The sequence below is a fragment of the Manis javanica genome, chromosome 3 (assembly GCF_040802235.1).
Source record: "Manis javanica isolate MJ-LG chromosome 3, MJ_LKY, whole genome shotgun sequence".
NCBI lineage: Eukaryota > Metazoa > Chordata > Mammalia > Pholidota > Manidae > Manis > Manis javanica.
Genome location: NC_133158.1, coordinates 167,184,027 through 167,209,648, shown reverse-complemented (window position 1 = coordinate 167,209,648; position 25,622 = coordinate 167,184,027). Strand labels below are relative to the sequence as shown.

General features: G+C 45.4%; 1 protein-coding gene across 2 annotated transcripts in view; it reads right to left on the bottom strand.

Annotated features, from left to right (window-relative positions):
* The window catches only part of EPHB1 (EPH receptor B1), a 462,780-nt gene that overhangs the window by 280,911 nt on the left and 156,247 nt on the right, over positions 1 to 25,622 (bottom strand). The window contains exons 1-2 of one of the 2 annotated variants that reach the window (XM_073232347.1): positions 11,069 to 11,264; positions 9,413 to 10,094 (exon numbers count right to left, since the gene is read on the bottom strand). In XM_073232347.1, coding sequence (XP_073088448.1) covers positions 9,413 to 9,953 — 541 coding nt within the window. In that variant the 5' untranslated portion in view covers positions 9,954 to 10,094; positions 11,069 to 11,264. Of the gene's footprint in view, positions 1 to 9,412; positions 10,095 to 11,068; positions 11,265 to 25,622 lie in introns of those variants that run through there. The other variant, XM_073232346.1, reaches the window with a different exon arrangement.

The following is a 25,622-nucleotide window of genomic DNA, read 5'->3' as shown; positions in this document are numbered from 1 at the left end:
CCTCATAACAAGGCCAGCGCAGACTGAAACCACAGTGGGATTTCATCTATCAGATTAGCAAGGATGAAAAAAAGATTGATGTTTTATTATCTTGGCAAAGGTATGGGGAATAGGAACTCAATTACATTGTTGATCGTACCAAAAATTGGTCGAAATGCCTTTTTTGGAGGAGTATTTGGGAACATTAAAAATTTATATACTCCGAGCAATTTTACTCCTAAGAATTTGTTGCATTCTTAGCTCTTAGAAAAGTGCTTGGCACGTAGAAATTCCTCAGTAAATATTCATTGACTAAATTAATTGACGAATTTGTCTCACAGTTATACTCACACATAAGTACAGAAATGAATGCACAAGGGTGTTTGCTGAAACATTATTTAGAAATAACAAAAAAACAGGACCAACTCGGATGTATATAAATGAAGGACCAATTCAATAAAGGTACACCCATCCAGGGGAATTCTACAATGATTGGAATGAACTAGGTACATTTCAATGTAATACTACCAACTACCATAACCTTTATTGTTAAGTAAGCAAGGGGCTGAGGGGAATCAGGTAAAAAGCCCTATGCAGTATGCCCCTATGCAGGTGGGAAAGGACATGTTTGTATGCTGGATGTGCAAATGCATGGACCTTCTCTGCAAGAGAATATCAGAAACTGTGAAAGTGAGGGAGCCTGGTAAGCACCAGAGTGGGAGGGAAATGTACTTTTCATACATCAAAAAAAATTTTTTTTATAATAACAACAAAACATAACTTAGGAGAAGGGAGATTTGCACAAAAGTTCCAACCCCGGGACTGGAGCAGTGGGCCCCTGATTCATTTCAGTGCTAGGGAGAAGGGCTCAGAGATGAACCAGGCTGAATGTCAGTGAGTCTGAGTGTTCCATCTCTGGGGGTGTCTAAGAACAGGTTGGGGGACCCTGGTGGGAAAGCAAAGTAAATGTCACCTGGTGGGCTAGACTGACTGTCCCTAGAGGTGTTATCTAACTTGGGGGGAGTGTGGGGACATCCTCCATTGGGTTCTCCAATGTAACAGAGCCACTCATGACCCCTTATCCTCTGGACACTGCAAGTATGTTCTAAAGGCTAAGAATAGCAGATTCTTAGAAGTAAGATTGCTCAATCTGAGTATATAAGTATAAAGGGTCTGGGATTGGTAGGTGCCCAATAAGCACCTAAAGAAAGAATAAGCATAGGTGCTACTTAGTCCACATGAACTCATGAGTGGAGTCCAACTTGACTGAGGAATGGGAGGCCAGAACTGTTGAGGCCTGCAAGGAGATGGCCAGAGCAGGCCCCCAAGGGTCGTACCTGAAGAACAAGGAACTCTAGCCCCCACTAGGGATGTGTGCCCACAGAGTTAGTGGGCTATTCCTGACAGAGGCCAGGGATGAGCCAGGAACCAAAGGGCCTGTTTTGTTGTCCAGTCCTTCTCCTGAACTGTGTCCCACTCCCAATGCAAATCTCTCTGGTCTGGGTTTGGCCCTTCCTGGCCCTGAGTTTCCATCCTGTGATTCCAAGAAGGCTCTGGAGGCTCCCCACATATCTCCTAACCCTTGCCAACCTCACCAGGGCCTGGAACGGCAGAGCTGATTTCCTCCTGACCTGCCTGGTCATAAGTGCGTACACACACACACACACACACACACACGCTAGATGACTCCAGAATACCCACAGCTGTGCAGGCTCACCCTGGAGCAGGCTAGGTGGGCACACAGTAATGCTCTCTGTCATGAGACAGCTCCTGGGACCTAGAGCTGACCCAGACATACAGTCTGTACTAAGCCACATCTCCCTGGGACTGGCCCGCCCTGCCTCAGTAACTGGTCCTTGAGGTAACAGTAGAGGGCTCAGCTGCCTTACAGTAACTGGTACCAAGCTCTTAGCCAGCCAGCAAGGATAGTGTAGCTGGACATCTACAGGCAGAGACCCCCTCCCCCAGGGAAAGGCCAGGAGTATCCCTCTCTCAATGTCTCTGTCAAAGCCCTGTTGGCAAAATAAGATTTGCTCTTGGTGTTTGGGATGTATTCCTTCTCCATTTTCAAATTCCCTCCTGGGCTGACTATTCTGTCTTCTTCTCCTGCTTTGAGGGAGAACTGAGACCCAGGAGCATTAGGGCACCATCAACACAGCTTGTCCATGGCCAAAAGCAGTGGAATTCAGACCATCAGACCAAAAACAGCTTCCACCATCAAGCTCCCGGGACCCAGAACTGAAGGACCCCACTCCAGTCAGGCTCAGATTCAGGCTGATTTTTTATCTCCATACTTCAAACTCAAAAGTGGCGATTCCCCATCCAGGTGATCCCAGGCAAGGAAATTTTTGCTCAAGCTCTGTGGACAGGGACTGTCCAGCTTGAGAGAGATGGGGACAGGAAGCAAAAGGGGCGAGTCTGGCCACACCCTGCCAGAGCGAGGATTCATGCTGGTCCCTGATGCCAATCAGAAAGCCAAGACCAGGCCTCCAGCCAGCAGCCCCGATACCTTCCCTCTGTCTTTTTCTGTAAACACAAAGCCTTACACCTCATCTTTCCCAGGGAGTTTGCAGCCACCCCCAGAATGCTGTGCACCATTGGATGGCTTACAGGCAGGTCAACATGTCAGAGCCATCTTAAGAGATAGTATTGCTCCCAAAGAAGTTAAAAAGCAGATGATGGTAATCAACATGGGGCTCTGTGCTGGACAGCGCAGAAATGTATAACCACAGAGCATGGCTCCAGGGAGTAACCTGGACCCCAAGGGGAAACAAGAGATTACACAGACACAAGAAAGGATATTCATGAGAGAACAGCAGAGAAGTTTGATATTCCTGGAAACTATTGGTTGCATTTCTAAGGATGGTTAATTTCAACAAGACCAGTCTCAGAAACAGGCAGATAGTGGCCTCCCTAGATCTGGTTTTGATCCCTGCTTTGACATTAGCCAGCTGGGGCTCTATAGACTGGTGCCCAGAAATGCACCCTGGCTGCCCTCTCTCTATGGATGAGGAGGTCAGAATATACATGGCCTGTCGCCACCCCACACACTCCACCCCAACTGGAGAAGTTCCCAGTTCAGTAGCTCTTTCTGAGCCAAAGATGGTACAGGAAGTGGTGGCACAAGAGTCCCAGCTGGACTTCCAGTGCACCACCCACACCACCTCAGTAATGACCATTGGTGCCTCCATCATCATCTTTGCTGATACATGTACAAAGTCATGGACTTCCACCCAGACCACCTCTCTGACACATCATTCTCAGTAACTCTAGAGCTGGCCTGAGAGAATCATGATTGTGTGGTTAACACCAATGTTATTTGGGTACTTCAACCCATCTTTCAAAGGCAGAAGGGCTGGTGCAGAGCTCAGGGGATTTGGAACCCAGACCCCCTGTCCCTCCGCTCCCCTTGCCATCCTCTGCCGCCACCAGAGTCCAGGACTGAGACCCCAGGCCTGATATGCTTCAGTCAGTGTGGCAGAGGGCCATCCTTCCAGCTGTTTGCTGTTGCTCAACCGGTGTGAGAGCCCATTACATCCAGCCAATTACATCAGATCCCTCTCTGGACAGTGCTGGGCAGGGCCTCCGTGGGGAGCAGAGGAGGCCCCAGAGGTTTCTAAATGAAGTAGTCTGTTGGGAAATCCTATTATGAAGCTCATCTTACAGGGCTGCAGTGTTAATGACCCTGATCTCCCCCAGCCATGAGCAGAGCTGGTCTCCCATGGCTTGAGAGGAGGCTGTCTGGGCTGTGGCCTTCCTCTCAGGCACCAGCCAACAGTTGCTGGGCAAAGAGCAGAAAGGGTCTCTCAGTGCCCCTGAATGTGGCTGGCAGCACAATGGCCTCACACACACACACACACACACACACACACACACACACACACACACACACACGCACACACACGCGCACACATGCTCCCTCCGGCTCCCACCTTCTCTTTTAGCACCTGGGGTGAAGAGACAGGTGGAGACCTGGAGCTAGGACCTGCAACCCTAGGGGAGATGGAAACAGGCCCCAGAAATTTCTTTGTCCAAGAAGAACTAAATTAGACACATTTTTCTCCACCGTCGAATCCTGCAGATTTTCATCCCAACTCCCTCAGGCTTATAAATTGGCTCATCTCAGCTGCTCAAGTTGACAAAGGGACCGAAACTGTTGAAAGGTTCAAAATGTCCCTGGGGTTTCCAGGCATGGAGGAGTTTACATGTAGGTGGAAAATTACCAAGGAAAAAAGCAGCCCCCAGTTGGAGAGAGGGGAGGAGCGCAGAAGCCGTGGAAGGAGAGGAGACCTCCAGGGAGGGCCGAGGAGCGGCTTCCCTGGGGAGCACGGCCACAAGGCTGCCCAAGGCAGTGTCCGAGATGTAGCCAGCCCATCCGGGGACTTCAGCAGATACCCAGGGCGTCAGGGAGACACAGCACAGGGAGATGGGTGGACAAGGAACGCGCTGTTCTTTAGGAGTTGTCAAGGACCTGCCAACATCCAGGGTTGGAATGGCTCTACCTGACCTGAGAGCCCCCCGGGAAGGCTACAAGGTTCCCTGGTTGTGGAACACGGATCCTCAGCCCCAGCCTGGGTTGGCAGGCCCTGAGCAGGGCACAGGAAGCCTACAGGTTCCACTGGACCCTTGATGACAGTGGTGGACCCCTGCTGCTCCAAGGACAGTCAGGGGTGACCAAGCTGGTGCTGACCAGTGGCAAGGAAGCCTGCCCTTTTTTCTAACCCCCTAGACAGTCTGTCCTTAGCTTTCTGCCCCTCTCTCCTCAGCCCCAAGCCCTTCTTGAGTTTTCTAGCAGCTGAGGTGGCAAATGCAATTCTTGCTTCATCAGGGCCCTGCCCCGCCTTCACACAGCCTCCAGTCCCACTCAAGGTGCAGTGATGCTCTGAGCATCTCATCCCTGCGGGTATGCAGGCCTTGTGCTCCGTCCACCCAGCCTCCAGCTTGTGCCTGAAGTTCCCTCTCCCAGACCCCTTGTACGTCCTCTCAGGTCTGCCCTTTCTACAAGTCCTAGAAATCCAAGAATGCCTTCAGTGACCTCCCCAAGGGCTCCCTTCTCCTAAAGAGTAGATGGTCTTGGACTAGAGATTACACCTGGGGTTCTCAGCCTGGGCCCCCACCAAATCCACCCAATACAATCTCAGAAGGGCGCACTGAGGATGTCATTTTATAAAACCTTTCCTATGGGCTCTCATGCCCACCCTCTGATCAAGAGTCGCTGCTTCAGAAAACCACCATTCTCTCTTAGGTTTGGGTAGCCTTCTCTCCCAATGCAGACCTTCAGCTTGCAAAGACCCCCTATCTAGATCACCTTCCTCAAGGCCACACCATTCAAACATACGCTGATGACCTGTCGACCTGCTGAGGGACAGTGGATCACGTCTCTATGCTGATCTCACTGGTCACTGCTGGACACTCATGGGGCTGGGCCTGGGCAGGTGCAGACAGGTGATGACTGAGCGTTCAGGATGCCAGCTGACTGTGTCTCTGGGTGGGGACACCAAAGGCCACTCTCATTCCAGAATCTTATTCCTTCAGTAGCCATTCAGGTGGTGTGCGTTAGGGCTTAAGGGCAATGACACCTGGCAATATATGGCACAGCATGACTCAAAGAACATTCTCATATCCCACTCTCTTATTTGGCTTTCATACACCATAAAAGGCAGGCATAGAAAATAGGTCTCTCAATGTAAAAGGACTTGTATAAAAACCACCACAAAGTTCAGAGCAAAGCCAGGACTCAGACCAGCTCCTGTCACTAGGGTAGACCTCTGCCTGCACAAGCCCCCTCCCCTCTCTGTCCACCTGAACCCTCCTGCGAATCACAGCACACCGACCAAAGGTCAGTGCATTCACTCCGTGGCGGTGAGCCATAGCAGGCCTGCACACCCAGTAGGGTAGGAGGGTGTGTACAGCTGCCATTTCCTGAATCCTGACTGTGGCTGCCGAGGCGGGCCAATAAGGCAGCCCTTTTTGAAAACTGCAGGGACTGTTCCTGGGAGAAACAGATCCAAGACCCCTGTGTACACTGTTCCAGCTAGGATCTGGCTGCCAGAGGCTGTCACAGTACCTGTGAGCCTTCCCAGGCCGCCCATATGGGGTACTATAGCCCCAAACTTCTAACAAACTGATAAGACGCCAGTTTCCCCTTAGCAATTATTACTCTCAGCCCAGGCATCCTCTCTGGAGACCAACTTCAGCTGATGCAACATCTTAGGTTCTTCAGCACAGAAAGAGCTTGCTGAGTAGGAACTCTTGGTGTCCCTGGCCCCAGGGACAGTTAGGCTGCAGGGACCCACATGGAAAATTGACTTAGCCATCAACCTGCTCTGGAAGATATGGGTGTGAGTAAAAGTGAAGCCATGATTTCTCAAGAGTCCACTATCCTATGAGCATAAAACTTGAAGCTGAAGTAGATGGACCATTTTCCTAATAATTAACAATTTCATAGAGACAAACACATGTTGGGGTCAGACTCACAGTTGGGGAGAGCAGGCTGCCGTGGTTCTGCCTGATCAGTCGAAATGGTGTGCACAGAAAAGATGAGCCTGGAACAGGCCTTGGGCACTGGAGCTCTCTAGAAAGCATGTCAGCTGCTTGCCACACATCCTAATGCACAATCTCCCCCCACGGCTTCCTATTCTAGCCCCGAGTCCTCTCTCCACCCTCCCTCCTCTAGGCCGGGACCATTCTTTGCTGGCTGAGCTCCCCAGGTACTTTTGCACAACCAACTGACTGGTCACCATGACTGACAGGAAAGGGCTCAGCAGAAGCAAAGCCAGTCAGAACAAGGTTCCTGCTCAAGATGAGAGTCTGCCTTGCCAGTAAAGCAATACAAAGCATATTTTTCTGCCACCCTATCAATTTGACACATGCAAAGGCCCAATTTCAAATATCCTAAAAAGAAAATTTATCAACATAACTGTGAGTCACAGAACCACGTAGGTTTTGCCCAGCCAGGCTCCAGGGTGTTGGGAGGGAGTAGCTTGCCTTCTTTCTCCAGTCCTACCAGGACAGCTGATGGAGGCTTGCTGTTCTCGCCCAGAACTCTCTGGCTTCCACCCTTCTCTGAGCTTCTGGAAAGGACAGGATAGGCTGTTCTAGGCAGGCCACCCAAGAACTGCTGTGAAGGAGGTAGGCTCAGTCATTACAGCTGTATTACCAGCAGAGCCAGGGACAAAGAATCTGAAGGATGCAGCTAGAAGTTCTTGAGATAGAAAAAGGGGTGGGAAGGGGGCTTTTTTGCTCTTCTAGAGCACTGAGCTCAGCCGGGCTACTGGGCCACAGAATCCATAATGCTGCCTAGCTTGCCACCCTCCACTCTCAGAAATGCCACCAAAATGTGGCTGCCTGTGCCTCCAAAATAGCAAAGTGATGGTGCCCCGAGCTCCCCATTTCTCCACCCCGCAATGAGTTTGCAATAAGAAGTTTGTGAAGTCAAGCCAGGTTCACAATAGTTCTAGATTAAGAATGCCCACCAGAAGTTAGGGGGCTTGGGTTGAGTAAGGAGGGTGGAAAGAAATCAGTTGGATTTACATATTTGTCCCCAGAGGCCCTCCCAGGACAACCACAGGAGGTGACTGACAAGCAGCTCAGACAGCAGAACCCCCCAAAAGAGAAAAGTTCCAATTAGCCCAAAGCAATGAGAGCCTGTTCCCAGAGTACCAATTAAATCAGAACTAATCAATGCTTGCTCTAGTTCCTGCCATTCTGCTCAGGAAATAATGAGGAAAACGAGAGGGCCCCAGTCAGCAAGTGCAGCGTGGCAGCCCTCTGAAGCCTGGAGAAATCACACAGCTCGTGCACGCATGCCTGGCAGCTGGTGCACCTGCACCTTTAAGAACTAAGCCTAGTGTTTGGGTCCCCACTTAGACCCTGACAGATGCCAGAGAGGGCGCCTCTGCTCCACCCCCAACCAATGGGACAAAGAGGAAAGCTGTGGGACCAGGCTGGGCTGGCTTTAAAGCTGTCTGCTTTGATTCATCCCTTGATCTGGCACTCGTTCCCCTCTGTTTCCACACCATCCATCACGAGTACCATAACCAAGAAATCCAATAAAGACACAAAGGCACAGCTTTCGGCTCTCAGCAGGCCTCAGAAAGACTGTGCAAGTGCTCCAGCCCAGGCAATTAGCTGAGTCCGAAGGATTGTAGAGCTGATGGGCATTAGCAACCCTGTGCCTGGTGCCTCCCTGCAGGTGTTTAGGGAGCAAGTTAAGTGGGGCAGGAGACATGCAAGGGATGGTCTGCTGCCCAGGCATGGTGGGGAAGACAACTGGCATGGAGCTCATCATCATGGAGAAGGAGCTAATACAACCCCCCGCCTTCAAGATGTCCCCAAAGAACTCAGGGTAACCCGAGTGATGAGTTAGGGTCACAGTGGTCATTTCTGAGGTCCATGTGGGAAGGCTTGTTCTTGAAAGAGTGTGAAATTTTGAAGGATGTAAATAAAATTTAATAAAGGAAAGCAGTTTTCTCTTCCCCAGCTCTGGATTCCCTGCTATGTTCAGCTTGCATGCACTTAGGCAACAGATAAGCTGTGGGCCCTCTAGTCCCCTCTATTCACTCCCAGAGAAGACTGAGTCTCAAGCCAGCTCAGCACATCTATTGCCATGTGTTGGACATGTGCTCTCCTGAACCGAGGAGAGCTAATGCGGGTGCACGGGACCCTGACACCCCCAAGCGGCAACGTTTGCATCCCTCTGTGTCATTCATAAGCAAGGCAACACAACACATGGCTCCATGCCACCCTCATTCTAGTAGCTTCATCTCCTTCCTGGACACACTAAAGCTGGGCACTATCCCTGCCCTAGGGCCTGGCATTGAGCCCCTGGAGGGAGACAGCCAAGCCAGAAGGCTTTGAGTTAATGAGCTACATGGGTTCAGTGCCAAGTAGAGTGCTATGGGAACTGGACTGGAATGAACTAAAATATTTTCCAAATTCAGGCACTTCTCAATTACCCTTGAGAGAATTGTTGAATTGTCCACGACAACCCAAATTCTCCATGCCTCAGAGTGTGGTGCTAGACAGGATATAGGAGTGAGTGAGTGAGTGAGTGAGTGAGTGAGTGAGTGAGTGAGTGAGTGAGAGAGAGTGTGTGTGTGTGTGTGTGTGTAAATGTGTTTGTCTAAGAGAGAGAGAGAGAATGAATGTCAGTGTCCCCAGACTAAATGTATCGGAGTGGTTATTAGGTTATTATTCACCATTTGGAATTCTCCCCATCTCTTGCCCCCACTGCAAATATTGACATTCTGGTTTGACACACTGGAAAATCATCAGGCCTAGCACTGGGGATGGAGATTCTCCAGAGCTTTGTAATGAGCAATTAGGCTCTTCTGTTCCTTTACAATCCAGAGCTGGAGGTGGGAAAACTTTTCAACTAAGCTCTGACCCAGGTGGGCAGAAAGCAGAAGCTTCAAGAGGTCGCAGGGCTTACCCTTGCAGGCCACGCTGTTCTCGGGCTCATAGCCAGGCTTGCAGGTGCAGCGCCCGATGGGCACCATCCACTCCCCATCCCCGTTGCAGTAGAGTTTGATGGGCACATCCACTTCCTCTGCATTGGGGATGCACGTGCCTCGAGCAATCACCAGAGATGTGCTCTCTGCCCCAGTCATCGTCTCCGGGAATACTGCAAAATTTTGCACAATGCTGGGACACTTTTTGAAGAAGACACGGACAGAAAGAAGAGACATACAGGCTCCATAATCCTGGAAAGCAAGGTAAAAACCATTCCGAGTAAGAGGCCCAAAGCTCCTGACCTCTGTGTTGACCTTCATCAACCTTCCTCCAAAGTCTACCTGGGAGAAGCTCTCATCTGCAGCAATGGTGTCTACTTTGAGGTAGGGGGCCTCCGACCAGAAGGCTGATTTCTTGGTGGCAATGACTGAGTCAGTCTCATAGTAGTACAAGTTGAAGGTCTCCTTGCAGGAGCCTGGGACGTTGGGGAGGCTGCTGCAGTCTCTCACAGTGAAGCGCATCTCTGTGTAGATGCGATGGGCCCCCCGACGGTTGATGAAGGTGGTGAGCAGCCAGTTGTTCTGGTTGGGCTCGAAGACATTGCACACCTGGTAGGTACGGATGGTGTTCAGGTTTTCATCGTAGCCACTGACTTCTTCCCACTGTACCAAGCAGGCCACAGGCACACACATGCAAAAAGACAAAATAGAGAGTGAGAAGACAGAGAGAGCCAGAGCAGAGGAGAAGCCTGGCACTAGAGGGGGGCCTTACGAGCTCATCAGTATAGCTGCTTGACCTAAGAAAGAAACACACCTCACCCTAACTTGCTTTTAAAAATTATAAGTAGACTGTGAATGTTTCTCTACGGTCTATCCCAAAATACAACAGACTTTAGAAGAACTTCTTTCATCTAACCCACAACTCCCATGCTGTATGACTCATTATATACATGAGGACCAGCTTCAGCTTTTAGCACCAGGTGATGGCAGGGGACTTTCTACCTCAATGCTACAGCCTCTGCTCTCAACAGCTACTCTGTGGATTAGGGGCCTGATTACATGACACTCCCACCTTGGAAATCCTCATTTCTGAACTTAATCTCTTTATTGTGGCAAAACTCTTTTACCTCTCTTAAAAGTATATTAATATAAGGCTTTTCAAATTTTCTGAATGAACTTAGATTCCCTTAAACTTTTGTTTTATAACATCAATCTCTTTGAAAGAGCTAGATGATAAAAGTGGCAAGATTAGAGGTTGCTAAGTGAAATCTTAAATGAAGCAAATTAAGCTTTATTGTGTGCAAATTTCAAGCAAACATGTGATTGAAGAGAATGTTGGAGGGTGTTACTTAGGGAGTAAGGAAAGCTTCTTAATAAGAGAGAGATATCATGCTTCATATTGGAATACAGAGCTCTCATTTTTAGCAGGCCTTACAGATTGGAAGAAAATGAGGAACAATATAGTTATTAAGTGATGTCTCTCAATCTTCCCCACAACTTTGAGAACGAGATGCTACCATTCCTAAGTTACAGATGAAAAGACGTCATGCAATTGACCTGTGGTCACGTGGCCATAAGAAGACATGGGGAAGACAGTAAACAGCAAGAAGTGCTTTGAAATGCTCAAAGAAATTCACCTAATAACTTGTTTCAGTAATAAGATAATAAGGGGCATAAAGGCATGGCTTCCGTAACTGAGTTGTTCTGAGACAGGGGCCACAGGAGAGCTGCGGGTCATTCTCTCTTCCTTGTGCTAGGAGAGGAAGCTGCTGCCCCCACTGGGGAATCTCAGGACCCTGATCTCAAGAACTGGCAGCTATTCCCAGGACGGTTCAATGCGTTTGATAAAGTTCTCTTCTGCCTGCCAGAAATAAACAAGAAACAGATGAAATTCAGCTTCCTAAAGTGAAAAGAAAAAATGATTACAATCCTTAACTATTCAGCAGTTGTGGCAAAAATACCAAATAATACCCATTTCTTTAAATATGATGTAAAATGCTTGTTATTCACAGTACAGAGTTGAAATATATAAGCTAGAATTCTTTATTAAAAGAGCTAAAAGCCAATCGTATGTGCATGGGAATATACTACAATTGCTTCTTGCACATATTTAAGCCCCTGCACGAGCAGGAGGACAGAGACAAGGCTCTGTGCCAATGCATCCGAAGATCAGGTACGGTGCAAAGGAAAAATGGGCACATGGAGAGCTGGCCTGTAGAATGACCTCACTGCCACTCCTGCTGCCCAAGCGTCACTGAGGCACGGGAGTCCCTCCAGGACCCTTCTCACCCAACACCTTCTAGCACTCGCAGGGTCCTGTCCCCTCCCCAGCCTGGAGTCCTTGGTAAGCTCCTTCTGGGATCTTTGCATACTGCCAAACCTCACTGGGACTTTGCCTAATTTCTTATTGATTCCCTAGATGTCAAGGGACCACTTTTTATTCCTTCTTAAAGATTGTATTGTGTCCTGTTTATATGTGTTTATTAAAGTTATGTTCTGCTTGCCTGGGTTTTTGGAACCAGAAAGCAAACATATTAGGGAGAAGTCACTGACAGTTGTTAGAGTTCAAATTTTCAGACCTCCCTCCCTTTCCGTGGCTGTTTTGAATAGTAGTTTCCCAGTTGATCCTATATGACTGTTGAGAGAAAGGCAGATTTTCTTTTGCTGTTTTATAATTGTTTAAACAGATGTATGGTACATTATTTCAGTTGGGCTGTATAAGGTCTCAGGATGAACCCACTTAGTGTGGGGATCTGATTCCAACCAGAGTTGTTGACCCATACCCAAGACTAATCAGCTCTCTTATATTGGGGCAGGACAGGGGACCCACCTTTCAGGGCTCACCTTACCACTGAGACAATCAAAACCAGGGCTTTTAAACAGACAGAACAAGGCATTTATACTCTTGTGGAGTTGGGATATTGAGAACATTTATTTTGGGAAATGATACTGATTGGTATTATAAGACCCAACAGAGGTAATTGTTGCAAACATCAACCTCTCTGGGCCTCAGTTTTCTCATCTGTAAAATGAGGAATCCCACTGGTTGACTTTGAGTCATCAAATTCTACTGATCTAATTGACTCTGTGACAGCTCCTATAGGAGCAATGAAAGCATATTAGGGGACCTGGCTGTATATGCAAATGGAAGGAGTAGAGAGAATGGAAAATAACTCCCTGTTGTTTGGAAAATACCATCATGGCGTCTCCCATTCATTTCCTTCCCTCCTTCATTCTTCTCTTGTCAGGGGGCACCACAGGGGTTGAAAAAACAAGCAATCCAAGAAGACTAGAGGAGGTAAAAATGCTTTCCAAGAAAGTAGCAATTAGACTGGGGGCCTTGAAGAAAGAGAAGGTTTTGGTAAATCAAGATGAGGGTGGAATGGCATTCCCAGCAGGGAGGAATAGACATTGTTATTTGTTTATGATATTTGGAATCAGCCTCATCACTTTACAGTTATACCTCATTATTCATCAGTGAAAAATATATTTACTGAATGCCAACTTTATGCCAGGCATTCCATTAGCCACTGGGGATACAGCAATGTGAAGCTTATAATCTAGTGAGAGAAACAGAAATTAGACAAATGGTTATTAAAATAACTAAATAATTACAATTGTGCTAACTGCTATGAGGGAAAATGATAGGGTGCCAAGAGCAGGGGTGTACCTGATCTACAGAGGAGTATAAGGGAAGACCCTCCATGCCAAGAGAGGACAGGTGGATAGACACTAACCAGGAGAAATGTTGGTTAGAGAGGGGCAGAGCATCTAGGCCCAGGAACAGCACGTACAAAGGCTCTGTGGTGGGGAAAAGTGGTCTGGTGCCATTGAGGAATGAAGCCTGTGTGACACAAAGTCATAAAGAACTGCAGGAAGCAGGAATAAGACTGAAGAGAGGGTGAGTCTGATCAGGAACTCTGCATTTCACCCAGAGAGTAAGGAATCATTTATAAGTTTTAGGGAGGAAAAATGCAGTTGATCAGAGCTGAGTTTTTAAAAATGTCTCTGATGCAAAGTGGAGACTCAGTTGAAGGGCAGCTCAGGCTCACAGACAGGACAGCTGGATGTTGCTGTAGTGGTCCAGACAAGAGATGATACTGGTTGGGACCAGATTAGTAGAAACAGCAAAGATACCTTGGAATAGAATCATAGGTTCTCACCGAGTCGAGTGGGGTGGGGGTTAGCGGGACAGAGAGACCAGCCTCAGCAGACCCAAGGGGCCCCATGACCCTCGACACTCATACATCAGTCCCGCCTCCCCAGCCAGGCTTCCAGCTACCCTGTGTCTCCAGGCATACACCACTTCCCAGACCCTTACAAAAGGGGAGTTTTACCAGTGCTGGATACACTAGCCCATAGATATTCAGGACCCAGTGTCTTTTACGTGAGGCCTGTGCTGACTCCAGTCCTCAATACCAGCTCTTGCTGCCTGTCCTAAGGCTGGTCTCCCTGCAGTGGCAATTCATCAGCCTCAACCTCTAGGCATTTGACATACTGTATTGTATTCCTTTCTGTAACTATTTCCTCCCATTAAAACAACAAAACACCACATTCTGCTTATTGGATTGGCAAAACATTAAAAGATGAAATATCAAATCTTGGTAAGGATGTGGAGAAAAGGGTACCCCCAAACCCAGTGGTGGTTATATAACTGGTAAAATCTCTTAGAAGTCAAGTCAGTAGTTTCTCTCAACCTTTAAAATGTTGGCCAGGGGCGGAGCCAGGATGGCGGCGTGAGTAGAGCAGTGGAAATCTCCTCCCAAAAACACATAGAGCTATGAAAATATAACAAAGAAAAATCTTCCTAAAATAGAGACCACAGGACACAGGACAACATCCAGACCACATCCACACCTGCAAGAACCCATCGCCTTGCGAAGGGGGTAAGATACAAGCCCCGGCCCGGCGGGACCCGAGCGCCCTTCCCCCCGGCTCCCGGCGGGTGGAAAGAAACCGGAGCGGTTTTTTTTTTTTTTTTGGCGAGCGCTTTTTGGAAGCCTTAAAGGGACGGGCCCCCGTTGCTAGGGAGGCAGGGTGGCGGGACCGGTGAGCAGGTGCCTGGGACCGGTGGCTGAGGACAAAGAATATCCCGCGTTTCTCCCTGCGGGACCGGCGGGCGGGTGCCTGAGACCGGTGCCTGAGGACGGAGGAAATCGCGCGTTTTTCCCCTTTTCTTTTTCTCTTTTTGGCGAGCGCTTTTTGGAAGCCTTAAAGGGACAGGGACCCCAGTGCTAGGGAGGCAGGGTGGCGGGACTGGTGAGCGGGTGCCTGGGACCAGTGCCTGAGGACAAAGAATATCGAGCGTTCCTTCCCTGCGGGACCGGTGGGTGGGTGCTTTTTGGAAGCCTTCAAAGGACAGGAACCCTGGTGCTAGGGAGACAGGGCAGCAGGACCAGTGAGCGGGTGCCTGAGACCGGCACCTGAGGACAGAAAAAAAGGAAAAAAAAATCGCTTGTTTTTTCCTTTTTTTTTTTTTTCTTTCTTTCTGTTCCCTCTCTCATTGTTGCTGTTGTTGTTTTGGTTTGGAGAGTGCTTTTTGGAAGTCTTAAAGGGGCAGGACAGGTCACTTAGACCAGAGGCAGGTAATCTGGGGATCTCTGGGCACCCTAACCCCCTGGGCAGCAGGGGGCACACAGACCGCTTACGGAGATAAATAGCCTCCTGGCCGCTCCCCCTCCAAACGGGGCTCCACCATTTTGGAGGAACAGCCCCAGCCAGACCAAGCCCACAGCAACAGCGGAGATAAACCCCAAAGCAACTGGGCAGGAAGCAGAAGCCCTGTCTGCGCACAGCTGCCCAGAACAAGCAACTAGAGGTCGCTATTCTCCCAGGAAAAGGCTACAAACCAACAAGAAGGGAAGCTCTTTCAGCGGTCACTTGTACCAGCTCTGCAAACTATCTCTATCACCATGAAAAGGCAAAACTACAGGCAGACAAAGATCACAGAGACAACACCTGAGAAGGAGACAGACCTAACTAGTCCTCCTGAAAAAGAATTCAAAATAAAAATCATGAACATGCTGACAGAGATGCAGAGAAAAATGCAAGAGCAATGGGATGAGATGCAGAGAAAAATGCAAGAGCAGTGGGATGAAGTCCGGAAGGAGATCACAGATGTCAGGAAAGAGATCACAGAAGTGAAACAATCCCTGGAAGGATTTATAAGCAGAATGGATAAGATGCAAGAGGCCATTGAAGGAATAGAAGCCAGAGAACAGGAACGTATAGAAGCTGACATAGAGAGAGATAAAAGGATCTCCAGGAATGAAACAACACTAAGAGAAATATGTGACCAATACAAAAGGAATAACATTCGTATTATAGGGATACCAGAAGAGGAAGAAAGAGGAAAAGGGATAGAAAGTGTCTTTGAAGAAATAATTGCTGAAAACTTCCCCAAACTGGGGGAGGAAATAATCGAACAGACCATGGAAGTACACAGAACCCCCAACAGAAAGGATCCAAGGAGGACAACACCAAGACACATAGTAATTAAAATGGCAAGGATCAAGGACAAGGAAAGAGTTTTAAAGGCAGCTAGAGAGAAAAAGGTCACCTATAAAGGAAAACCAATCAGGCTAACATCAGACTTCTCGACAGAAACCCTACAGGCCAGAAGAGAATGGCATGATATACTTAATGCAATGAAACAGAAGGGCCTTGAACCAAGGATACTGTATCCAGCACGACTATCATTTAAATATGATGGTGGGATTAAACAATTCCCAGACAAGCAAAAGCTGAGGGAATTTGCTTCCCACAAACCACCTCTACAGGGCATCCTACAGGGACTGCTCTAGATGGGAGCACCCCTAAAAAGAGCACAGAACAAAACACACAACATATGAAGAATGGAGGAGGAGGAATAAGAAGGGAGAGAAGAAAAGAATCTCCAGACAGCGTATATAACAGCTCAATAAGCGAGCTAAGTTAGGCAGTAAGATACTAAAGAAGCTAACCTTGAACCTTTGGTAACCACGAATCTAAAGCCTGAAATGGCAATAAGTACATATCTCTCAATAGTCACCCTAAATGTAAATGGACTTAATGCACCAATCAAAAGACATAGAGTAATAGAATGGATAAAAAAGCAAGACCCATCTATATGCTGCTTACAAGAAACTCACCTTAAACCCAAAGATAAGCATAGACTAAAAGTCAAGGGATGGAAAAACATATTTCAGGCAAACAACAGTGAGAAAAAAGCAGGGGGTGCAGTACTAATATCAGACAAAATAGACTTCAAAACAAAGAAAATAACAAGAGATAAAGAAGGCCACTACATAATGATAAAGGGCTCAGTCCAACAAGAGGATATAACCATTCTAAATATATATGCACCCAATACAGGAGCACCAGCATATGTGAAGCAAATACTAACAGAACTAAAGACGGAAATAGACTGCAATGCATTCATTGTAGGAGACTTCAACACACCACTCACCCCAAAGGATAGATCCACCGGGCAGAAAATAAGTAAAGACACACAGGCACTGAACAACACACTAGAACAGATGGACCTAATAGACATCTATAGAACTCTACATCCAAAAGCAACAGGATATACATTCTTCTCAAGTGCACATGGAACATTCTCCAGAATAGACAACATACTAGCTCACAAAAAGAGCCTCAGTAAATTCCAAAATATTGAAATTCTACCAACCAATTTTTCAGACCACAAAGGTATGAAAGTAGAAATAAATTCTACAAAGAAAACAAAAAGGCTCACAAACACATGGAGGCTTAACAACATGCTACTAAATAATCAATGGATCAATGAACAAATCAAAATAGAGATCAAGGAATATATAGAAACAAATGACAACAACAACACTAAGCCCCAACTTCTGTGGGATGCAGCGAAAGCAGTCTTAAGAGGAAAGTATATAGCAATCCAGGCACACTTGAAGAAGGAAGAACAATCCCAAATGAATAGTCTAACATCACAATTATTAAAACTGGAAAAAGAAGAACAAAGGAGGCCTAAAGTCAGTAGAAGGAGGGACATAATAAAGATCAGAGAAGAAATAAACAAAATTGAGAAGAATAAAACAATAGCAAAAATCAACGAAACCAAGAGCTGGTTCTTTGAGAAAATAAACAAAATAGATAATCCTCTAGCCCAACTTATTAAGAGAAAAAGAAAGTCAACACAAATCAACATAATCAAAAATGAGAATGGAAAAATCACGACAGACTCCACAGAAATACAAAGAATTATTAAAGACTACTATGAAAACCTATATGCCAACAAGCTGGAAAACCTAGAAGAAATGGACAACTTCCTAGAAAAATACAACCTCCCAAGACTGACCAAGGAAGAAACACAAAAGTTAAACAAACCAATTACAAGCAAAGAAATTGAAACAGTAATCAAAAAACTATCCAAGAACAAAACCCCGGGGCCGGACGGATTTACCTCGGAATTTTATCAGACACACAGAGAAGACATAATACCCATTCTCCTTAAAGTGTTCCACAAAATAGAAGAAGAGGGAATACTCCCAAACTCATTCTATGAGGCCAACATCACCCTAATACCAAAACCAGGCAAAGACCCCACCAAAAAAGAAAATTACAGACCAATATCCCTGATGAACGTAGATGCAAAAATACTCAATAAAATATTAGCAAACAGAATTCAACAGTATATCAAAAGGATCATACACCATGACCAAGTGGGGTTCATCCCAGGGATGCAAGGATGGTACAATATTCGAAAATCCATCAACATCATCCACCATATCAACAAAAAGAAAGACAAAAACCACATGATCATCTCCATAGATGCTGAAAAAGCATTTGACAAAATTCAACATTCATTCATGATAAAAACTCTCAGCAAAATGGGAATAGAAGGCAAGTACCTCAACATAATAAAGGCCATATATGATAAACCCACAGCCAGCATTATACTGAACAGCGAGAAGCTGAAAGCATTTCCTCTGAGATCGGGAACCAGACAGGGATGCCCACTCTCCCCACTGTTATTTAACATAGTACTGGAGGTCCTAGCCACGGCAATCAGACAAAACAAAGAAATACAAGGAATCCAGATTGGTAAAGAAGAAGTTAAACTGTCACTATTTGCAGATGATATGATACTGTACATAAAAAACCCTAAAGACTCCACTCCAAAACTACTAGAACTGATATCGGAATACAGCAAAGTTGCAGGATACAAAATTAACACACAGAAATCTGTAGCTTTCCTATACACTAACAATGAATCAATAGAAAGAGAAATCAGGAAAACAATTCCATTCACTATTACATCAAAAAGAATAAAATACCTAGGAATAAACCTAACCAAAGAAGTGAAAGACTTATACTCAGAAAACTACAAGTCACTCTTAAGAGAAATTAAAGGGGACACTATTAAATGGAAACTCATCCCATGCTCATGGCTAGGAAGAATTAATATCGTCAAAATGGCCATCCTGCCCAAAGCAATATACAGATTTGATGCAATCCCTCTCAAATTACCAGCAACATTCTTCAATGAATTGGAACAAATAATTCAAAAATTCATATGGAAACACCAAAGACCCCGAATAGCCAAAGCAATCCTGAAAAAGAAGAATAAAGTAGGGGGGATCTCACTCCCCAACTTCAAGCTCTACTACAAAGCCATAGTAATCAAGACAATTTGGTACTGGCACAAGAACAGAGCCACAGACCAGTGGAACAGATTAGAGACCCCAGAAATTAACCCAAACATATATGGTCAATTAATATTTGATAAAGGAGCCATGGACATACAATGGCAAAATGACAGTCTCTTCAACAGATGGTGCTGGCAAAACTGGACAGCTACATGTAGGAGAATGAAACTGGACCATTGTCTAACCCCATATACAAAGGTAAACTCAAAATGGATCAAAGACCTGAATGTAAGTCATGAAACCATTAAACTCTTGGAAAAAAACATAGGCAAAAACCTCTTAGACATAAACATGAGTGATCTCTTCTTGAACATATCTCCCTGGGCAAGGAAAACAACAGCAAAAATGAGCAAGTGGGACTACATTAAGCTGAAAAGCTTCTGTACAGCGAAAGACACCATCAATAGAACAAAAAGGAACCCTACAGTATGGGAGAATATATTTGAAAATGACAGATCCGATAAAGGCTTGACGTCCAGAATATATAAAGAGCTCACACGCCTCAACAAACAAAAAACAAATAACCCAATTAAAAAATGGGCAGAGGAACTGAACAGACAGTTCTCCAAAAAAGAAATACAGATGGCCAAGAGACACATGAAAAGATGCTCCACATCGCTAATTATCAGAGAAATGCAAATTAAAACTACAATGAGGTATCACCTCACACCAGTAAGGATAGCTGCCATCCAAAAGACAAACAACAACAAATGTTGGCAAGGCTGTGGAGAAAGGGGAACCCTCCTACACTGCTGGTGGGAATGTAAATTAGTTCAACCATTGTGGAAAGCAGTACGGAGGTGCATCAAAATGCTCAAAACAGACCTACCATTTGACCCAGGAATTCCACTCCTAGGAATTTACCCTAAGAACGCAGCAATCAAGTTTGAGAAAGACAGATGCACTCCTATGTTTATCGCAGCACTATTTACAATAGCCAAGAATTGGAAGCAACCTAAATGTCCATCGGTAGATGAATGGATAAAGAAGATGTGGTACATATACACAATGGAATACTACTCAGCCATAAGAAGTGGAAAAATTCAACCATTTGCAGCAACATGGATGGAGCTGGAGAGTATTATGCTCAGTGAAATAAGCCAAGCAGAGAAAGAGAAATACCAAATGATTTCACTCATCTGAGGAGTATAGGAACAAAGGAAAAACTGAAGGAACAAAACAGCAGCAGAATTACAGAACCCAAAAATGGACTAACAGGTACCAAAGGGAAAGGAACTGGGGAGGATGGGTGGGCAGGGAGGGATAAGGGGGGGGAAGAAGAAGGGGGGTATTAAGATTAGCATGCATGGGGGGAGGGAGAAAGGGGAGGGTGGGCTGCATAACACAGAGAGGACAAGTAGTGACTCTACAACATTTTGCTAAGCTGAGGGACAGTAACCGTAATGTGGTTGTTAGGGGTGACCTGATATAGGGGAGAGCATAGTAAACATAGTATTCTTCATGTAAGTGTAGATTAAAAATTAAAAAAAAAAAAAAGAAAGAAAGAAAGAAAGAAAAGGGGGATTACTCCTTAACAGGATAAAACTATTGGTAAATCAAAGATCAACACATGCTTTAAATATCCTTAATGTTGATCACTTAAAGGGTGTCAGATGATCAGCTATGGAGGTACTCTTTTCTGATAATATTCCTTTCTCTTAATTAAAAAAAAAAAAAAAAAGCAGTTACTGTGTGCTGACCTCCAATGAGTTCTGCACAGTGGTATAGAGGGCATGTCAAAGTGTGGGCAAAGGGTCTGTTTGTTTCTATGCAGAAGATCAAGGCCTAGCTTGGATACCCAGAAAATGAACTAAGATACGATATGAGGAGGAGCTTCCGGCATCAGCACTCTCTGGAGGACTTGTGCCAGGGGATGATCATCAAAAAGCCTCCACAGGGATCCGGACGATGCTGCAGTTGTGGCTGTATCCAGCCCACCGTCTCCTGGACTTGCCATTGTAATGAGGAGGGAGATGTCTAGGCTGGCATGTGCATATAGTGAGACAACGAATTTGACCGGCTCTGTACTGTTGGAACTCAACCAGGAGTTGGGAGGGGTGCAAGTTGTAGCACTCCAAAATCTCATGACTATAGACTATCTATGGTTAAAAGAACATATGGGATGTGAACAGATCCCAGAAATGGGCTGCTTTAATTTGTCTGATGGTTCAAGTACAGTTGGACAATATCCATCATATCATAGATAAATTTTCACAAATACCTAGGGTGCCTAAATGGTTTTCTTGGCTTCACTAGAGATGGATGGTAATTATAGATTTGCTTTGTTTATGTCACCGTATTCCTATTATGTTAATATGTGTGTGCAAATTAGTTAGTAGTTTAAAACCCATACATACTTAAGGTACTCTACAAGAAGATATGTCAAAGAAATAATCAATCCTCCCATGTTTCCTTCATATGCTACATCTATAGCTTTTCTTCTTCCTTCCTAATTACAACCCTTAAATAGAATTCGTGCCTCATATCGAATTTACCGAGTATCATAATTCCTCCAGGTGGTAAAGATACCTCGAGACAAGTGCTGGGCATAGAAACCACAGGGCATAAATCTGCAAAGAAGTAAAAAGCTAACCTTTGCAAACAATATGGCTTCTCTCTCACTTACCAACTTTACATTTCCCTGTATGGCCCCGGAAGATGAGTGGTTAGCCAGAGACGGGTAAGATTCCTCAAGGGAGGAACAACCTAAGACAGGCACAGTCGCAGGGGGGCCATCAGGTGAGAATTTGGGGATCAACAGAGGTGAGGCTCAGAACCTCACCCCCCCTGCTTTGAGAGAAATCTTCTGCATCTGTGGATGTCTTGCTGCCCTTGTCTAGCCTGGATTAATACTTAGTCCATAGGCACACACCTGATCATCTGATCATCTACATTTGCCTTCTTACAGCACTAAACTATGTTTTCTACCTTTATCTTGCATCTACCTACCACTTCAGCATTTTATTAAAAATAAAAATAATAATAATAATAGGAGAAATGTGGGATCAACATATAAATCAAGTACAAAAATCAAACGAATATTCATATTTGACCTGATTGTTTATAGGTCATATTGCATGATCAAAACCGAAAGTTTCTGTGATGACTGCCCTTGTACTGTTCACCATGTAAGAATTTATTCACTATGTAAGAATTCGTTCACCATGTAATAACTTGTTCATTATGCTTCAGAAGATTGGAGACTGACGAGAATTAGGCTTGAGATGGATTAATGATTGTACATTGAGCGTTGACCCCCCTATACTGAATTTTATTGTTGTTAACAACCATTTGATCAATAAATATGAGAGATGCCCTCTCAAAAAAAAAAAAAAAATGTTGGCCACAATTCAAGTCCATAGGGAAAAGGTGAATCATTTAAAAAACCTGTTGTAATAACTGGATAACCATCTAGAAAAAAATATAATTCTGCATCTATATCTCATACAGTACTCCAGGATAAATTCCCAGTGAATCAAGGATTTAGACATTAGAAATGAAGTCATAAAAATACTAAAAGGAATCATGAAGACTATGTACACTAATGATGACATGAAACTCAAAAGCTATAAATGAACAGATTGATCAGTTCAGCTCTATACCATTTTTTTTTAATTGGCATGACCGAAATAACCATTAGTAAAATCATGAGGAGAAAGGAAAGAAAACATGCTGGGAAAAAATATTTGTAACTTACCACAAATAAAATGCTAATTTCCCCTAATACAGAAAATCTATACATCAATAATAAAATAGAAAAATGGGCATAGGATACTAACAAACTGTTTACTGACAAAAAAAACCAGAAACACCTCATAAACATATGAAAAGATATTGACTCTCATTCATTATAACCAAAATGGTAATTAGCCATATTGTGATACTTTTTTTTGGTCAGACCAAAGTTTGATAATGCTGTGCTGGATAGGGTGTGGGAGACAAGCATTCTGATACACAGCTAGATGAAGAGCAAACTGGTACAACCTCTGCAGAAATTTTGGGTTTAATTCTCAAAAATCGCAACTTCATACACCTTTTGACCCAGCAATTCCACTTCTAGGATCAAGCCCCAGTTGTACTTTAATGTATGTGAAATTAGCACGAACAAAGTTACTACATGAAGCCATAACCACCTCCAGAGCTTTATGCATGCCCAGGGCACGTGGAGATGGCCAGTCCTCAGAGGACCATGGGCCTGTGGACAATGAAGCCGCCTTCTCAGAATTTGCTCATTGGGACTTCTGGGAGCTTTGCACAGGTGTCAGGGGAAGAACCATTAACTGAGACTGAAATCCTCACCAACCAGTGGGATGGTAGAGGGGGTTCAGAACCTGACCTAATTGGACTAAAAGAAAATCAAGTTCAGGATGTTTCTTGTACATCTTTATTTGTGGAGCAAGATTCATAATGCTGCATGCCAATCTGATTTTAGTTGTCCTTCTGGGAACTCTCAGCTGGGCTGTAATATGGCATCTAAGACCCTCTGTTAATGCCTATCAGTTGGTGATTGCATAAACACAATGTGATGTAACCATACAATGGGATACTATTCAGAAATAAAAAGAGAATGAAGTACTGGTACATGCAATAACATGGACAGACCTCTAAAACATTATGCTAAATGAAAGAAGCTAGACTCAAGAGACCCCATGTTGTGTGATTCCATATTTATGAAATGTCTAGAAAAGGCAAATCTATGGATAGAAAGGTATTAGTACTTCCCTGGCCCTGGAGATGGGAATGGAAAGTAACTGCAAATGGCCATGAATAATCTTGGGGGTGATGGAAATGTTCAAGAATGGGATTGGGGTGGTAATTACACAACTCTGTGAATTTACTAAAAATCAGTGAATTGTACAATTAAAATTAGTAAATTTTATGATACGTAATTAATACCTCAATATAGCTTTTTTAACAAAAAACTCTATTTGTCACCTGGTCCAAGCTATATACCTCAACACCCAAACAATCCTGGCTTGGTCTCTATTATCCACACAGTGTTGTCAGTCACGGGTTCATGCCCCTGCTGCGTTCTGTCCACTGAGTCAGGGATGCCCTCTTGGCCCTGTATTCCAAGTGAACAGTACTCACTCCATCAAGCTTGTCTGTGGACGAACAAATGATGTGAGTTGGGGCAAAGGTGGCATCTAATGAGGGAACATGGAGGTGATCAAGGTAGCATTCCTATCACTGAAGCTGGGGGATTGGGTAGAATTGGGAGGGTGATCCAAGGATGGAGTCAGAATCTTGGGCCCAGGACTCCATTCAAGGACAATGTGATTTTCCAAACTGGAGTCAGGAAGCTGTCAGGCCAAAACTCCCTCATGCCCAACCCACCCACTTTGTCACCACACTTTGCCATTTCTTCCAGAACAGTGTCCCACCTATTTGGCCTCTCTTGCATTCCCATGGCCATGCCTTAGGGTTGGCATTACTTAATGCCTCGACTTAGGCCCTGGCTCACTGTTTGTCAGAAGGTAATAACAGACCAGGCAACAGATGGCAAGGGCTCAAACCAAGGCCGTATCTTCTCATATCTGGGCACTAAGGCTGCCCATTTCTGCCCCTTGATGCTGTTGCTGAGGATCTGATCAGCCCTAAGACCTTTCTTCTATCCTACCCTCATCTCATCTCAACTTTTCCAAGACACAGAACCAGAGAATAACAGGTCTGGCTGGAAGCCACCATAGATTGTGTGGACCAAGACCTTTAGTACAGGCACACTGAGCCCAGAGATATTCAATAGCTGGCCTGTGGTCAAGCGGCTGCTGGGTGACAGAGCTGAGCTCTCGGCACAGCTACCCACTGTGAATGGGCTCAGCCCTTCCTTCCTCCACAGCGCCTTCCTTGCTTATATTCAGGAATTTTTCCAAATGCTTAAAGCATGATTGAGCTTATTATGCACAATTTAGCATAATACACTGTTTTGAACTATTTGTTAATTGCTTTGTGCATGTGACTTTGGATTCTGCTACCAGGCTGTGAGCTCCTTGAGGACAGGGAATTACATTTTGACTAATTTATCAGTCCATTTCAACAAGTGAAATAATTTTGTGCATTGGCTTTGCAGTGCTGGTATCACACAAGGACATTTTTTATTCAGTAATATCTGGGGCCAGTGACATCTGCAGGCTTCTCAGGGCTCTACCCTCACTCCCTTCTCCTTTCCCTTTTTATCCAGGTGATCTCATCTACACAGAAGGCTGCAACCAACATGGGGAAGCCCTCTCGGTTTCCCTTGTTTCTGCTCCATCACAGGGAGTGAGCACCGAATCCCCAGTCTCCTCTCTCCTTCACGGCTCTCCTGTCCAGCTGGCCATTTCCCCCACTGAGCTCTCTCCCTCCGAGACACTCAGCCAGTCCTTCTCCTTAACTCTGTGCCCCTGGCAGTTTCCCAAAGTACAAATCCATCTCCCCACTGGACTTTCTGCTGGAGGTCTGGGCCGCGTTGGGGACCTCTCTGTATTCCCAGTGCCTGGCCCTCAAAAAATACTGCAAGACTGAGGGAATGAGTAAGGCC